This window comes from Protopterus annectens, chromosome 1.part0 (genome assembly GCF_019279795.1).
Source record: "Protopterus annectens isolate FY-2018-M chromosome 1.part0, PAN1.0, whole genome shotgun sequence".
Classification (NCBI taxonomy): domain Eukaryota; kingdom Metazoa; phylum Chordata; order Ceratodontiformes; family Protopteridae; genus Protopterus; species Protopterus annectens.
Window position 1 is genome coordinate 1870337702 of NC_056725.1, and position 18507 is coordinate 1870356208.

The 18507-nt window shown below is 38.9% G+C and overlaps 1 protein-coding gene across 1 annotated transcript in view; it reads left to right on the forward strand.

The window, feature by feature from the left end:
• The window catches only part of LOC122800481 (ciliogenesis and planar polarity effector 1-like), a 351077-nt gene that overhangs the window by 254827 nt on the left and 77743 nt on the right, over positions 1-18507 (forward strand). The window contains exon 4 of the mRNA XM_044069925.1: positions 13775-13918. Within this exon, the coding sequence (XP_043925860.1) occupies positions 13775-13918 (144 nt within the window). The remainder of the gene's footprint in view (positions 1-13774; positions 13919-18507) is intronic.

Sequence of the window (18507 nt, forward strand, 5' to 3'; positions counted from 1 at the left end):
GTTACTGGCTAGTAAGTGCACTGTCTGGATGCCAACAAAGAAGAAATTTAGAGAACCCAAAAGAAAATCAACTAGAAATGGGGAAGAGAAAACACTGACTAGAAAGAATCTTGCAGGTTTTTAGCAAAAGGCAATTCGAGCTACAGCTTTGGTACAAGACATGGCTTCCAGTAGTTTAGAGGAAAAAAAATAAAATGTACTCGGTGTTGATTAAAATAAACAAAGCATTGAAAGAGTATATTGACTAAAATTACAAAAGGTTGGGAAAATAGAAGAAGCTTTAACTAACTGTCCAGATAAACTGATAAAACTGCAATAATCAGATATTTAAAATGAAGAAAAGACTGGCTGAGTATGAGACTTATCAACAATAGCAGTTTCCAAAATCATGATAGAGTTAGAAGACAGAGCGCGCAGAGAAAGCTTGATATTTTCTGCTGTAGCAGAGAAACTGGGAGGAACAGAATGTATACATTTTATGAATGCATAAATAAGCAACTAGACTTGCATTACACACCAAGATGTGTTAATTGAAATGACACATAGAGTGTATGCTACAAACCTAGCCTAGAGAAAGCAGCCAAGACCTGTATTTGTAAAGATGCAATCATATCAACAGAAAGAGTCGATCCTGACAGAACTGAGGAAAAAGTATTACAATTTGGAAACAACAAAGTGTCTGTGGAAAAATGATTATTCACTGTACATTAGGCAGAAGAGAAGCAAACGTATCCTAGGGATCAGAGAATGTCAAGAGGCAAGTGCAAGATTCAAGCTGCTGTATCCAGCTGTCGTCGGAATACTTTTTCCTGGAGGATCAAATACATTTTTGATGTAGAACAGGCTAAAGAGGAAATACGAAAGAAATAGCAGCTTCCCTAGCAACCTTGATGTATAAATGCATTTAGTAAAACAGTGTTTAATTTACTTTTATATAAAGACAGCCAGTGCACTTTTTTCTGGTGGCTAAAAGTTGATCTTTTCTGTAAGTATGCAAGCTGCTATTCATATCAGGGAGGAGATAGTGATAAGAAAAGGACAGATAGAAACCAGCGTAAGTGGGAGCACAAGCTATAACATGTACCTTAGTTTGAGTAACCTTAATTTTAGGTTAGGTAATGTTTGAGTAAAACCATCGATCTGGGGCAGTTGTTCCTAGCTGGAGGGTTAAACTTCTTTTTTGAATATGTACATAGTTTTGTGTGTTTGTTCTAAATTAATATGTTATGGGGTGTTTTGAAAATGTATTTAGTTGCTTTTGGGGAGTTTTATTAAAACTAAAATTCTTGAAAAATGTGACATGAGCTCAAATACAGATTACAAGAAACAACTTTGTAAAAGATCAGCTTGCAAACATCAGTGTGTGCATGTAGCACAAAAGATGGAAATACACATTCAAAAAAAAAAAGCTGTCATGTATAATGGGTGGGAACAGTAACTTCTTATCATAATGGCTATACTATCCAGATTATCTTGGAACATAACCAGCCTTACAGGTATAGACAAAAGGAAAGAATATTGAATTATATTAAGAAATGCAGAGTGCAAGTAACAGTGTTGCAAGAGACACATTTGTAAAGAAATGAGCATGTGAATTTGATAAAGAAAGGATGTCAGGATGGATATTCAGCAGAATATCAGGGAATAAAGGAAAAGGCAAGTAATCATACTGATTGCTTGAGGAGCTTCAGTAGTGATAGAAGGGGGAAAAGTTAATGGTAGATTTGTGGCAATAAGGGTTATTGCCAAGGGAGGAGGATTATGCTGGCATGTATTTATAATCCTTCAAAAACTGCTATTGTGGATCTTAAGAAAATTCAGAGAGAAATAATCAGATTTCAGCAGGGAGTATTGCTTATAGGTGGGGACTGGAATTTGATTTGTAACAGTGAATATGTATTTGGAGGACCTAGAGGGGAAAATAAAACAAAAGACAATTGATTTCTGCATTTATTAAAACTGAACAAGGAAAAAGAGAAAAGCAGGGGAAAACACAGGAGCACCTTACTTTAGTATCCCCATTACACTTTAAAATTACTGAGAAAAAATTATTTTATAGCATGCAGATATAATGCACTATATAAATATTATTGTTGAGAACAAATGTTTGTTTTAGTTAAAGTTGACTCCTCCCCTCCTCTTCCCCTGTCCTAAGTGTTCCACTAAACATTAATGAATGAAGTAAGGCATATGCTTTAGAGACTCCTACAAATTTAACAAAGTCAAAAAAAGTCAAATATTTCCAGGTTTTTTTGTACTGTCATGTTTCACAAATATAATTAATGCTTTTAATCATGCATGTATTTGTCAATTTAAGAGTTTCTGGTCATCTCCAAAATCTAGTCTCTGCTTCCTTTCCAACGTCTTCTAGTTGACTCTTGTGCTTTTTTCTGTCTCTCAAGCATTTTCTGTTAAAACACTGTAAAAGGTTTCACTGGCACGGTCTCTCTGTGGTCTTTATTACCAGAACAACAAGAAGGATAATCCCCTTTTGTTTCACAGCTCACTTTTTGTTGGACAAACTTTTCTATTTCTTAGCACGTTTTGCATCAAAAAATGATTTTGTCCCTCCAGGAAAGAATATTCTAAAGAAAGCTGAATACAGCAGTTTGAATCTCATGCCTGCTTCTCAACATTCCCTGATTAGTGTAATAACTTTACTCACATTCTGCCTGGTTTACAGTGAGTAATCATTTTCCTCAAACACTCTACTGTCTCCCACTTTCAGTACTTTGTCCTTATGCCACAGTTTTGTCAGAAAACTCCATCTACTGGTAGGGTTGCATCTATTAAAGGTCTAGGTTGCTTTCTCGTGGCCAGGTTAAGAGCATAAACAGGATGTGCCCTTTCAATTAACAACTCCTGTTGTGGAATATGGGTCTGGTTGCTTATTTGTTCTTTCATAAAATTAATACAGTCTGTTCCTTCCAGCTTCTCTGGTTCAGCAGAAAATATGTTTTCCCTGTGTGATCTGTCTTCTAATTCTGTTATTTTTTGAAACACCCCTTCATGAACATTCTTATATTCAGCCAGCCTTTTCTTTATTTTACCTCTGATTTTTTCCAGTTTTATCACCTCATCTAAATATCTGTTTGAAGCTTCTTCTATTTTATCCCACCTGTTGTTATTTGAGTTAATATACTCCATCAGTGCTTCGTTTATTTTAATCAGCTCCGAGTACATTTGACTTATTTTTTTCCTGTAGGTTTCTAGAAGTCATGTCTTGTACCAAAACTGGAGCTTGCAATGCTTTTTGCTGTACAGCTGCAAAATTTTTCCCAGTCAGTGTTTTTCCTCTCCTTTTGTGGTAGATTTTCTTTCAGGTTCTCTGAATTTCTTTTTTGCCCATATCCAGGCAGTGCACTTACTAGCCAGTTACTGAAATTTACCCAAAAAATGAGTTTACTTTCACTCTCTTTTGAGTTTTTGTTTTCACACCAGGAGAGCTGAAATTAAGCTGTTACTCAGTGTGAAGCCATCTTGGAAGTCCAAAGGCAATAGCTTTATGAAGAAATTTATGAAAATATTTGGTACAAAAGTCATGAATTCAGTAGTAGGAACTCTGAGAGAATTTACATATTATTCCCCAAGGTATAATAACAGGGCTAGACCACCTAGAAATTATATTTCACAGGAACATGAATATGTAATTGAAAGCTTTGACACATGTCCAATGACTGTTTCAGATCATGTGCCAATAACAACTAAGATAAAAAGCAGGGTAATAAAGTAAAAATGAGAGGCAGCCACTTTCCCACTTGCCTGTTAAAAATAGATGAATTTAAGGAATGGGTTGTGGAAATTATTCAGGAGTTATTATGGAAGATAGAAGGTATTCCAGAAGTTATAACTAGAGAGTGGAATAAATAAAAGTGGAGTTTAAAATAAAGTAGAAATAAGAGGAAAAGAGATATGGTTAAGAAGCAACAAGAATTGTTTAGAGTGGCTGACAAAAGTTAAAGTATTAGAGAATAAAGGTAATCTGTCAGAACAAGAAGAGCCAAAATTGCAGAGTACTAAAAAGAAAATAAGGGAGTCCTTGGATAACATGCATGAATTTTGAAAGATTGTTAAGCAACTGTTTTTTGATAACTCCAGTTCACATAAACTTTTGTTACACCATTGTAAGCAAAAGATAAGTAGAAAGGGTTGTTGCCAAACATAGGGAAGTGTATAACAAGAAAAATAACCAGAGATCCTGTAGACGTATCAGAGTTATTTCAGAACTGTTATGAAAATTTGTAAAAAACAGAGAAGTGGGGAAATCTACAACAAAAAAAAAAAACACAAATGGAAATATTTATGGAAGACATAAATATGCCAAGTTTAGAGGTAGATGAGGCTCAGCAAGTAACAGTTAAGATAGGAGGAGAGGAGATAAAAATGGTGATGTATATCCAATCTGCATCAAAATCTCCAGGGAGAGATGATGTTCCAGTATAAGTTTGGAAGCTAGGAGGGACTACAGTGACACAGATCTGGAAAATTTTAACAGTATTTTAAAAAGTAGGGGAAGCATCAACATTCTGGAAAAAAAGTGGTGGTGACTATAATACCTAAAGACAGAAAAGACCCATCAGATCCAGCTTTCATATAAGCCCATTTCAATTTTAAACCATGTATATAAAGTCTTTATGTCTGTAATGACTTAAAGAATAGCACAGGTGTTGCCAAAATTTATATAGATCATTGTGGTTTTGTGGAGGGGAGGCAAACATTTGACAACATTACTAGAACAATGATGATCCAGAGGGAAGCAGAATGTAAGAAAATACTACTGTTGATGGTGAGTCTGGATGTAGAGAAAGCATTTGAAAGAGTAAGCCGGGATTTTATGAGCAAGACAATTGAAACATTAGCATTTCCTAATAAATAATAAAGTTAATTAGGGGGATATATGAGGGATTGCAGCAAAAGTCAATATGGGAGGGATCCTATCTGATAAGTTGTGTCTGAACAGAGGAACCAGGCAGGAGTGTCCTTTTTCCCTTTTGTTATTTGTGTTATATTTAGAACCATTTGCAAAGAAAATAAGGGACTCAGATATTCAAAAATATAATTAGCATGGTATTCAAGAAAGGTTAGCTTTGTTTGTAGATGCTGTCTATTATTTTGTACCCAGTGGAACGAGAAAAGGACATCTCAGAGTTGTGTAACATTCAGAGGCAGTTCTTTTTTTTTTTTTTTGGATATAAAATAAATAAAGATAAAACAAAGGCTATACCACATGGTTTATTTCAGCAATACCCATATTTATGAGAACATGATAAAATGAAGTGTTTAGGAATATGGGTTAAAAAGGATTCTGTTATGGCAGCTGAGGAAATGTGGGCAGAGACTAAACAAAAGATAATACTAAAACTGAAACTGGAAGCTGCTGCATATGTATACAGATAAGATACAAGCAGTAAAAATGTTTTTAGTCCCCTTTAGTTTTATATACAGGTCAGGCATATTTTTATCAACCAGAGAAGAAGTAGTGGATAGTAATTCATAAAGTTTAAAGATTTTATCTGGCAGGGGAAGAGGCCAAGAGTCAAGTGGACTCAGCTGATCCTTCTAATAGAACAAAAAGGTTTAGGATTACCTGATTTGAAGGGATATTTTAGAGCTACACAATTAAGGCTCATATACATAACACAAGCAGAAGGTTATAAACGTGGAAAGGGATGATGAAGCAAAGAGGAAATTCAATGAATAAGTTGAGAGTGGGATTTTGGATACAGGTCCTTAAGGAGAATAATAGCCGTACAGAATATTATATTCATGAAGTAGCAGAAATTATTCTAAGAACTAAGCCAACACAGGAATGGAGAAATTAAAGTTTGCAGATAGAGGTTACTGCAAGTAGAGGTACACAGAATAGACGAGAGGGCTGGAATTTACTGCAGAAAACTGGCAAAGGAACCAAGGTAATGGGAACAAATAAGAGAGGGAAAGTTAATAGATTGGGATGAGACCAAGAAGACATTTGGACTGCAGGCTAGAGACTGACTTCTGTACCAGGGATTGATATCAGATATAGGCAAAGAGAAAGGATAGGGGAATCCTATGTGAAAGCAGGAGCCTGAGAGATGAACCATTCACAGGCTGCCTATGTCCATTAGAGAGACAGAAGCCAAACCAGAGATGAATTTTGTGTTCACCATCCAATTGTCCAAGTTGCACACATTTATTTATTTGACATTTGTTGACCGAGTTAGTCCAGCTGGGCCAGACCCCTTTTTCAGTGGAGACCCGGGGAGAAAAGCTCCACAAAAACATAAGTAGAATTAATAAGTACAATTACATAAACAGTAACAATAAACTGAGATGAATAATAGAAATCAAAGTGATTAAAGAATCCAACTGCTACAATACAGAGTAAAAATCAAATAGAGAAATTACATTCTTCTTCATCAGTCATTGAGCTGAATAGCTGCAGTAGGTAGAACTTGCTATATGTCTGTATAACTCAGGTAGAGTCAGTAGAAACCATACAGGTACTTCGAGGTAAACTAGAACTAGTAAGAGCTACGTAGAGAACATTTAGGGGAAAAGAAAGGAGGTAAGGTGATAGAGATGGAAGAAAGGAGGGAGGTAAGGTGACAGATAGGTATAAAGTAAGGCACATCAGTCAGGGGGATGATTACACAGACAAAGTCGTATGTTGCTTAGGTGTTTTTTTACAGCATTTCTTAACTGGTGTTTTGGCTTGACATTACGAATGTCCAGTTGTCAGCTGGCGAGTAGGTGTAAAGGTTCTTGGCTGTTTTGATTTTTGGCTTGTATATAGAAAGGAGATGTTGTTCAGAGCTACGAAGGGATCTAGGTGGGGAGTAGGGGGAGATGATAGTGATAATGCTGGGATAGGAGGAAGGCAGATGCATTGTAGAATGAATTATCTGAAGCCGAGAGAGAAGTAAGTTGTGGGGAAGCTCTAACCAGTTTAGTACACTTGAATAGGTTAGGGAGGAATTCTGCTTCACATCGATGGAGATCCTGTTCCAGAGAAAGGGTAGCCTCTGGGATGCATACAGTGCCTCTCTCTCCACAGGTCCTATTTATATTACAGGCAAGATTTAAGTCTTTAGAACAGGCAATTCTGTCAGAGATATAGAAGTGCAGGGAATGAAGAAGGTCAAAGAGTAAGTGGGCTAAATGGGAGCAAATGTTAGAGTGAAAAGAGTGTGTTAGATAATATGCAGGATGGATTAACTGTCACTACTATTCAAGAAATGTGCAAATGTGTCTTTTTTTATTTGCTCTACAAAATATGGTGATGAGTTGCCACTCACTGTATATTCTTAAGGACAGTTGAACTGTTTGTTGCGTAAGAGTGCAGACCCTTGTACTTTCATAAGGGGGCAACAGCCAGAGAAAAAATTATGTGCATGATGCATGAGGACTGTACTGTCTGTAAAACTACAATATATAAAGTTAATAAAGTCTGCTTGTTAAAAAAAATTCTGAATTTTGTATTCAGCATCCCCTTTGCATTCTGTTTTGCCAATCTGGTATTAAATTTTATGATACAAAAACAGATTTTGCCACCTTTTGAGGCAGCTTCTTCAAAACATTTCTGTTTTGGAAGAAATTGTCTTCATAGTTTTCATCTCAGATCTTTAGGCTACATGCCAATGTACACTGTGTCATCCTGCGTTACCCTAAGAGCTGTCACATCCTTTATGCCTAATGCAGTTTATGCTGTCTTTTTAACCAATTAATTTAACTTTTAGTCTTCTTTTCTGTCGGACAGTTATGCGCCTTGGACATTCATAGACTGTGAATATCATCCAGAAAGTCCTCAGGAAGTCGAACCTTAGTCATGATTAACAGACATTGTCATAATGGCTTGCTGTTTGTATTCCCTTTTGTTATGGCAACTAAAACTGAGACAGACACCAACAAAGCTTGTTCTTTTAGAGTGGCTGACATTTTTTTATATAGTTTAAAAATGTCTAAACCCAGGAAGTATTAAAAACCATAACCTGGACATCCTTCCATCCTTCACCACATTGCTCATATTAAAAGACGGGCTTTGGCTGGCCACTTACAAGCAATTGTCTTACCTGTCCATCATGGAGCAGTCTTGTGCTGCTTCACTTGAACACCTACCCATTTGTTATACTGTTGCAAGCATGTTCCTTGAATTAACAGATATGCGTGAGGTACTCACCGTAACAGATCTTTATTGAAGATTGTCTTACAGCAGTATAGCTACCCTCATAACAGCCTTCATTTTTGCCTTGGATATTGATTTGAATAACTCCTTTTTCTAATGTACCCTGCTGTGAATTGTTTATCATTATTGTATGTTTGTAGCATTTCAGACTAGACTGAACTTTAACAACTTTTTTCTCAGCTTCAGTACTCTACATAATTCTAACTTCCCCTTTTAATCAGCATACAACTCTTTGTACATGCCATTTGTTCAATCTTAAAAACTGGCAGAGGACTTTAGTGTAACAGAATTGATGGAATGTTTCACATTGTTGAGGGCAGAAGTCGCTGAAGCGTTGAATATCAAATGTAAAATGAGAGGAAGTGAGAACAATTACTGAAAACTCTCTTTGTAATGAAAGTTTCAGCATTGGGCGTGTGTGTGTGTGTGTGTGTTTGTCTTGATTAGTGGTTCTGTTAGAAAAAAAGTATTTAGCACCCTAATGTATAAGGTTGAGGTTAGGAGCAGGGGTCGGGTTAGCACATGAGTAATGATGGGCGGGGGGGGGGGGGTTCATTTCTCTTCTTTTTCCTTACCAGAAGACTATTGACAGTTTAATTTTTAAGTGATACAAGTGCTATAGTTGGTCATATGAACTAATTTTTTTTTTTATCTTATGCTTGCTTTTGATCATATCTGTGTGCAGTATGCCTAGTGATGTCCATGTCTTTCTTTGGCCAGGCAGCCATTGCAGAGTGTACAAGCTGCCTGTTAGGGTTAAGATAGATTTGACAAGAAGCTGGTGCAAGAACCAGAAGTTATACTTAACATCTGATTCTCACCTTCCAGGAAATGAATAGGCAGATAAGGCTTTGCATGGTCACGTCTACATTATGTGGCATCTGCACTAAAGTGCAGTACTGCCTCACACCCTGACTGCTGCTGCTGAGCTTAGCAAATCCCCTCATTTCAAATAAGGGTCTGACTAATCCAACAAATCTCCACACCTTTCTCTTCAGTTAGAAAAACGTCCCTCAGATGCCAGACCACCTCCTTACTAGCCAAGCCTGTATCATTCACAGACTCACTCTAACTCAACATTATCAACAGCCCAGAATTAGGTTTTGCTTCTGCACATCAGTAATATCTCTGAAAAGTTATATTTTATTTACTGTTGCTTTTTGTTATGATGATTTCAGAGTTTTAGAGCTTAACATTAAAGAAATTAGTTCATATTTCCATAGAAATCATGTCTTTGAAGAAAATGCTTAGACTTTTTTCATTGTTCTGTTAAGAAAGTATCTTGTACTGGTTTATACCTACCCATTTAAGTTTTCTACAGTGTTACATATGAAATAATTATTTGTAAAAATATAGTCAACAGCTTGGAAAGACAGCATTGATACTTTGTATCGTCTACTGGTACCAGTCATATAGTAAATATTTATTCACATCCATAGGAAAAACAGAACAAAGGGGACATTACATAGGTTGCCAGTTTGCAAACTGTTCTTTTTTTTAATCCCCTGCATGATATGCCCAGTGACTCCACTTCTGGCTCCCCTTTAACGTATTTGTTCATAGGTTCATAGGTAGGTACTAGGCTATTGGCCCTAAGGCCTACATAAGCCTAGCCAAAAAGGTACCCTGGCTTTCGCCACCCAAGAAAATTATTTTCCTGTGCCCCTGTTGAGCAGAGCCACAGAGATGATCCCCGGGGTGAATTTCCTATTTCCCATCCAATCATCAAGATTTTTCTAGAAGAGTGCTAATGAGCTTTGTTTGATATACATAGGTAGTTTGTTCCAAAGTATGGGAAGTCTCTGGGACAGGAATCTATCCCTCCAGCATATTCTGTTTATTGTAGTGACAATGTTTAGGTCCATAGAGCATGTAGCACGGAGGGATTGGGATTTCTTTAAGTGGAGCATGTCCAACAGCTCTGGGTTTGACATAGCTTTGTATGTTAGGCAGAGATCACCTCTGAGTAGGCGATACGCGACAGAGTAAAGCTGGAGTTTTTTGAGACGATCTGCGTAGGGCATCTGTTTGAGGCCGGTAATCCTCTTTGTGAGGTATTTCTGTCTTGTGAAGTACATACCAAAAGGGGCGTTGTACTCTATAATGGGTCTAATGAGTAACGATTAGAGGGGAACAATGACCTCTTTTTCCTGGATGAGAAACCTTTTGTGATGAGGTGCGCCATGTAGAAGGATTTCCTGACTACTCTGGCAATGTGATTATCAAAGGAGAGACTACTGTCCACCTGTGTCCAAAGGTCTCTTCTCACACTTTCAGTGTTATGTGGTAGCCCATGGGTACAGAGTTTTTACCAGAGGGGATGACAGTGCACTTTTTGGCACTGAGCTTGAGGCCATGGCTTTGACACCAGGTATCTGTCTCCGTGAGGCCCTTTTGTAGGATGTCCACATCATTAGGAGTTTCAGTTGTGGCTCCTAGTTTGCAGTCATCTGCGAACTTCATTAGCCAAAGCCAAAGACCTTCTGTGTTAGCCTGTACTACAGAAAAGTAGATACCAAACAGGAGAGGACCCAGGACTGAACTCTGTGGTACTCCACTTGTCACTGGTCTGAAGTCAGATTTGAAGTCTGCTACTTTCACAGTGCGGGTTCTGTCAGTGAGCCGTTTGGCAACCCATCTTGTGACTTAGGGATTTATACCTAGTTTAGTGAGTTTATCTATAATTCCAGAGTGGGGGATGGTGTCAAAAGCCACGGCGAGAGCTAGATAGCTATGTGAACCACCTTACCCTCGTCTACGGCTTTGGTGACTGCTTCAAAGAAGTCTATCAGGTTTAGAAGACATGATCTGCCTTTGACAAACCCAAACTGGGTGGGGTAAAGAGTTTGGAGATTACCAATGTCTTTGTGTACAAGATCCATGATTATATGTTCCATGGCCTTGCAGACCAGGCTCGTTAGGTTAATGGGGCAGTAGTTCCCGGGGTCCATGGTGGCTTCCCCTTTGTGGAGTGGGATAACCGTTGCTGTGCGCCATTCAATGGGCACAAATCCTGAAGTGAGGCTATGATTGAACATGGTGCTTAGGTGGGGTGCCAATTCATTCTGCAATTCATGTAGAACACAGCCTGGGATGTTGTCAGATCCCATGCATGCTGTGTTCTTGGCTTTGGAGAGTGTGGTTTTTACCTGTGCAGCCTTGATTACTGGAACTTTGCATTCTTCCAGTATAGAGATGGGCCCGTTAGGGGTGAGAGGGGGTAAAGTTAGCACTGAACCTCTACCAGGATGTTGGCAATATCAGTTGATCCTGTATATTTAGTGCCATTGTGCTGTAACTCAGAGCAGATCTGAGTGTTGCCATTGAGATTCTTGACATAACTATAGAATGCTTTGTGGTTGTCTTTAGAATCAGTGGCAATTTTGTTTTTGTAACTAGCTTTGGAGGACTTTATGACGGATCTCAGCTTCTTACTGAGGCTGACCTGGGAGTTCCTCCAATCATGGGATTTTACTCTTTTTTGCAACAATTTCTTTCTTCTGTTGTAGAGTTTGTTTATGGCAGGGGACCACCAGATTGGCTTCCTTTTTTTTGGAGGATAGCATCTTGGTTCTGTTAAGGATAGCACGATCTTTGCACTCGTGTAAGTACTTATAAAGTGCATTTGTGTAGGATTCAGCAGTCGTACCTGTATTGTCTGTCTACATGGGTGTCGTGATGTTTGCCACTTCTGTCTTAAGAAGCTTAAAGTTGGCTTCGGAGAAATTTTTTACAGTGGTTTCCCTAATGGGGGGTGGGGCAGGATGTGGATGTCTAGGGTGATTAACTTGTGGTCGGATCTGACCAACGAAGAATTGACCTCTGGTGTGGAAAACCGGTCGCCCATGTTTATAATGACCAGGTCTATGATATTGCTGCCCCTGGTGGGGGTGTGAATAAGTTGATCCAAGGCAATGAAATTTATGAATTCCAGAAAACATTGAGCAAAAAGAGTTGGTACATGAGTAGTTTTACCAGTTAATGGTGGGGGGGGGTAGTTGAAATAGCCCATTATTAGGGTGTTGGGTTGTACCCTAATATTTTCCAGTGTATCAAGAAATGAGGAGTGGGAATCCTGGGGCATGGTGGGGAATCTGTAGCAAGTTACAGTTTGGATTGCGGTCTTGCCCAGAGTTAGTTGCACTTGGATAATCTTGGATGCATTATGCTGAGCAACTAGCCTGGAGGTGTGGATATCCTTAATGAATATGGACATGCCTCCGCCTTTAGTGTTCCGGCCCAGGTTAGGTGGCCGAAAGGTGTGGAATGAATTATAGCCTGGTAATGCAGGGGTACTCTCTGGAGTCATGAACCAGGTCTCTGTCACTGCACAGATGTCGATGTTCTTCATTTTAAGGAGTGCCTGGAGTGAATGCAGTTTGAGGTTTAGACTTCTAGCATTGAGTAGCATTACCCTCAGATTTTGCTTGCTTGTACCTGTTAAGGTGGTGAATTTGTCATTTATCATTCCCCTGAGAGTTCCTTCCAGGGGGCAAGAGCCAGGCATACCCAACCTGGGCAAGAGTATTGCAGCTTATTGCTACCCATCCAGAGAGCTTTGTCAGCCCATTTATTCCCCTGAAGGTGTAAATCAAGTGTTTGTGAGAGATGTTAGTCTTGCAGCAGGTCCCTGTCCCATTCTTCCTAATCTTCCTTCCCAGTAGGCAATTTGTTGACTCTACAGTGGTTGTCTAGTTAGGAGAAAGACATGCATGCTTTCATACATATTGACTTTCCTTTTTCAGTAGTGCTTACACCACTACAACAGTGCCAGCCTGCTGTTATGAGACTAGCTACCTCCCTTCCCCAGGAGGGGAAGGCTGGCATTGGCCCCCTCAAGCCCATCCTTTCCTGCCTGGACCCTGAGCACCTGTGCAACTAATCAAACACTAGCCACTGGCTTGTAGTCAGGGCATCATCTATCTACACCATGGAGCTGGGTTATTCTTCTTTTTTCTTTTAAAAGTAGCAGTGCATTATTAAGTTGCAGCATAATAAATTGCCAAAAAAAAAAACAGTATGACTGACAACTCCCAAGCTATCATTAAGCAGTAAAAAATGCTATGGCTTATGGGCAGAAGGGGGTGACAGGTGTGTTGACCTGGGTGCCACATTCTACTGGTACAGCTCTAGATCTTTTTAGCTTACCTTTTGAAATCTACAAACCACAGAAATAACCACTCTTAATAGTATATATTGTTGTGTTTGCCCTTTTCTCTTTTTTTGCCATTCTTTTTTGAGAGTACTGTTTCTTCACACCATAGTTCTCTCTTCTTTACCCTGTTTGAGTTGTTAATGGAGCTCCGTATGGGTAAGACAAGGAGACATGCAAGTCCTTATGTAAGAATTACTTGACCCTTTTAGGCATCTTGCAGTTAAAATTGTTGAAGCTTTTATTTGATGTCTCATGTAATTTACTGAGGTTTTCTGATTTAGGTTCTTAAAAGTCTGCTATTTTGGTAGCTCTTACACAAACATACTATCTTATAGTAAATAACGTAGAGAAAACGTCTTGCAGAAAAATCTTTTGTGATGATTTACAAATCTACTTTTTAAATAAAATATATTGGTTTGATTTCCTTTGTCAGTGCTGTTTTTTTCTTTCTCAAGTTTCTTCTTTACCTCGGAATCACATTTCTCAAACTGCACAAAGAAAAATATTGACAGATCCAAGAAAACCGAGAAGTCATACCCAAGGCCATGTGAAATTGCAACAGTGTCATATTAAAAGGGTGCCTGCAGTGCAGAATCAAGGTATGTAAATCAGTAAGTTGTCCTTATTCATCTTTTATGAGTTGCAGATGTTGCAGTTTGCTAGTTTCTGATTGGGGAAATCCAGTAAGATAGCAGTTAACTGAGTCTAACGTCATTGCCATGCCCAAGCTATTATGTCTCAATTCTAGACTGTAACTGGGGGAGGTATGGGCCTAGCTTGGGCTAGTCTTTCCTTTTTGGTGTCAGTAGCCAGAAAACAAATAAAAAAAGTAGAGAAGAAACTAGGCTTTACCTTAGAGAGGAGTGAACTGTTATACATGTAGAGTTATTGGGGAGGTCAGATTAGAAAGTGTGATGTTCATCATATGGACAGATGGTTCCATTAAGAAAAGTAATTCACCACAGCTGATTACATGCTTATCTACCTAGACTTTAATGCCTTTGGACATTCCCTGCATGGGCAGGTCTCTTGCCCCACAAGCAGCATGATAGGCTGATGCCAGGTAGAAAAAGGAGAACACCCTGTACCATCCTCATTTCTTTTGGAAACAAAGAAGGCATTTGTAAATGTTCTTCATTAGATCACTGCTGTAGTAGCCTAAGTTATATGGGTCGTATCATGCCAAGTATATGACAACTAGCCTGCTTCCAAAGCTTAAGGGGCACCTTCCACACACCCAAACCACTGAGCAGCTAAAAGAGAACAGTATAAGTTTAGTGGTTAGAGAGACAACCTTCAGGACTTTCTTGCTGTAGAAATGTGCTCTTCCTTTTGTGCTTTGAGTGATCAATAGATGGCTAGCACCTCTTCAAGGCTGGGCAGATAAATACCTAGTTGGAGAATACCTTTCATTTTATTGATTTTTATGAAGAAAATTTGCTATTTAAAAAGAAAAGGTTACTTTTTCCCTTTTTCTGCTAGAAACCATAATCGAAGGCAAGGACAGGTGTTTTTAGTAGTCATCACTAAAAACTTGACTTGCAAACTTATAATTTTAGCTAAGGTTCTGCAAATGTATAATTTTAGCTAAGGTTCCCTTTTGGGAAAAAATTCTTTCACGATATCACTTTTTGTGAGAAAAAGTTTTTCATTTTTGCCCAAAGCTATAACTAGAGGCTATAATTTGAGGTTTTAGGGGTTGTCATTAAAACACTTACCTGATAAATTAAAATTTCCAGTCAGGTTGTACACCGACTCTCCAATGCTCCACTACATGATTGTCAGGCACATTTTTCAGTGGTGCATGAACTAGGCTTCTGTCCATTTAGTTCTTCCCTCCCTATCTGAAAAAAGAAGAAATGTACTGGAGTCTTTGGTCTTCAAACTTACTTCCTGTTCTCCTTAGCCACTGATGAGTGATTCCGCTTAGTCCATTTCAGCTACCTCAGACCGCTCATCAGTTTTTCTCTTCTATCTGATGCTGCTCCTCTAAAAGCCACTAAGAAGGAGGAGATAGGCATGTCCTCTGCAAGCTGTTCAGCTGACCTCTTTACTCATGGGAGAACCACACTTGTCAGTTTCAGGGGAGAGAGCATATTATGCTCTACAGCAGAACTACCCTAGGAAGCTTGATTCCCAAGGAAGAGACCCACACTCAGGTCATCCTTTTTTTTTTTGGGGGGGGGGGGGTTGTCACCCAGAAAAAGAAAAGAAAACAGAAAGCTAGCATTTTTCTTCTGCTGTTTCAGTCCTTTTGATCTTTAAATGCTGACTCTTCCCAGAATTTAAAAGAAAGAGGATTTCCTCAGTCTAAGCCTAAGGAACAGGACTTATATTTAGATTGTGTTTCTCAAGTGCTTACACCACAAGAGGGTGTAGGGGGATCAAGTTCTGAAGAAAGTTTTTCTTCTGCTCTCTCCACAAAGAGTTTTCTTTTTCCAATACCACAGCCAGAATAAAAAAGTTGTTTCATTAGGAGCAAAAACAAATTCCAGAATCCCAGCAAATATATTATGACCTTACTCTCCTTTACTAACACCATCCTTCAGCATAAAAACAATGGCTATCTCTCCTCTGCTACTTTCCTAGACCTATCTAATGCATTTGACATGGTCCCACACAAACAACTCATCTCTGTCCTCAATAACCTATCCTTCTCTCAATCAGTCACCAACTGGTTTCAGAGTTACCTGTCTGACAAACAACAATCCGTTGTATGGCAGAATGACATACCTCTCCAACTACCTGTCCCCATAGGGGGTTCCCCAAGGATCCATCCTTGGACCCCTACTCTTCTCTGTTTTCACCAATAATCTAGCCTCTGCCACCAAACATGGCACACTCATGCAATACGCAGATGACTCAACCATCATCTGCTCAGCCCAGTCCCTACCCAAACTGCAAAAAGTCACACAGGAAGCCTTTTCCTCTGTTGAAACTTGGTTATCCAATGTCCAATTAATACTCAACACAAACAAAGCTAAACTACTCATCTTCCAACCCACAAAACATACTCAAAACAGCTCTCACTTTAACATCACAGCAAAAGACAACATCACTATACACCCAAATGAACACACCAAATTGCTAGGAGTGGAAATAATAAACTAAAATTTGACATTCACATATCCATGACCATAAAAAAAGTCCACAAAAAACTATGAGCGTTATACAGAAATAAGCAACTTCTCACCAAAGCAGCAAAGATTTCAATATCAAATTCCCACCTTATCTCCACCCTACTTTATGCCTCTCCAATATATACCAACCTAAGGCAATGCGATCTAAACAAGCTAGAGACCTGCTACAACAAAATTGTCAAATTCGCCACAGGGGCATCCTACAGTAGTCACCACTGTCTCTCACTCGCTGAACTGGGCTGGCTTGAACTCCCTCACCTCCTTTAATGGTATCAACTCTCACTCGCCCACAAACTAGTAAACCAGCCACTAAATGTCCCATCCCTCCAGAATCTACTCCAACCCAATCGCACCACCAGACCACTAAGATCCAGCAACAAAAATCACTAAAGCCAATAACTCTGCTGGTGAAGCACTATTCTCTTGCACCATAGCCAAATTATGGAACTCCCTCCCACCCACAATTACCTCCGTACCATCATGCACCCACTTCAAAACTTTACTATAAGCGCACCTAAAAACATGCTGGCTATGCCCTTGCAACTCCCACTCTAACATCACCCACCCCAGCCAACCACTACCTTTCTTTCCACTCCACTAACTACCTTGATTATAGCAAGCTCAGATGTTCATAAGCCTAGTACTTATTATACAGCAGGAACTTCTTATTGTAACATTTGTTAATGTCTGTTATGTACTTCACAGATAAAGATTCTAGTTGTCTACTGATGTACTATGTTCTTCTTCTGTAAATATGTTGTAAGTAATTGCTATGTTAAATTGTTAATCGCTATGTAATCCAATGTAACTACTGTCTGTTTATTTGAACTGTGAAGCTTTTTTCCCCGGGCCTCCTCTGAAAATGGACCTACGTCCAGTCAGACATTCCCGGTCAACAAATTTAAATAAATAACAAATGAAAGGAAGAAAGCCCAACGGATCAGGAGACTACTGCAACCAAAATAATCCACCAACTGTGCAATGAACAAAAATATAAACGCTTTATTCAATCTGCGTTTTCGTCCAACAAGTGACTTCATCAGATTAGGCAAACTGTAGACTAGCAAAGACTAAAAGAAAACCATTCTGGTTTTCTTTTAGTCTTTGCTAGTCTACAGTTTGCCTAATCTGATGAAGTCACTTGTTGGACGAAAACGCAGATTGAATAAAGCGTTTATATTTTTGTTCATTGCACAGTTGGTGGATTATTTTGGTTGCAGTAGTCTCCTGATCCGTTGGGCTTTCTTCCTTTCATTTGTTGTTGGTTTCGAGTGGAGGTTGGCCGTTGTCTTCTTTTTAAATGTAAATAAATAAATGACCTATTACACATGGATTTTTCTCAGCCTGCAGCGGTTCCTCATTTCTTGGCAACCAGCAGTTTGTCTGGCAGTAACCTCCTGGCCTCCAAAAGTCTGGTAAATTATGTAAGGTTCCAAAGACCCACAGATTTCTATTTTTAAGCCCCAGATCAGTCCCTGCAACATATTTTGCCAATAACCTGTTCCTTTTGACAAAAGATGGGAAAGTATTTGATAGATTTGGAAAGAAAGTTTATTCTTCTTCTACTTTAGCCTTCAGGATGGTCGCTTGTCAGGTTCACATGTCCAACTTTTGCTAACTTCTTTTGTTACTGGGAGACAGTTAATTGCAGATCTTCCTTCTTCAAAAACTAAGATATCTCTGAATTCTTTAATATACCCTGTGTGTCACTCTTTAAAGTGTTCTTATGACACTGTTTATGCTATATTTAGAGCAGCTGCTGCTGAATCAGTGACGATGATGGCTATGTACACACAATTTATCAGAGGATGTCAAAGTTGAGATCCTGAATGCTCCTCTGAATAAAGAGGTATTATTTGGCCTGTCCTCTGCTTGGGTCCCTAAAAGATTTAATGAAAGAGGAAAGTTAATTCAGGGGGTCATTTAGATAGTTCAACCGTCCATGCCAAAGCATAGTAGGAACCTTCCTTCCAGTTCAGGATCCTTTTGTAAGAACAGACTCAGCAAGGCACAAGCTAACAAAATTTCAAAAAGCAATGACTCTCCCA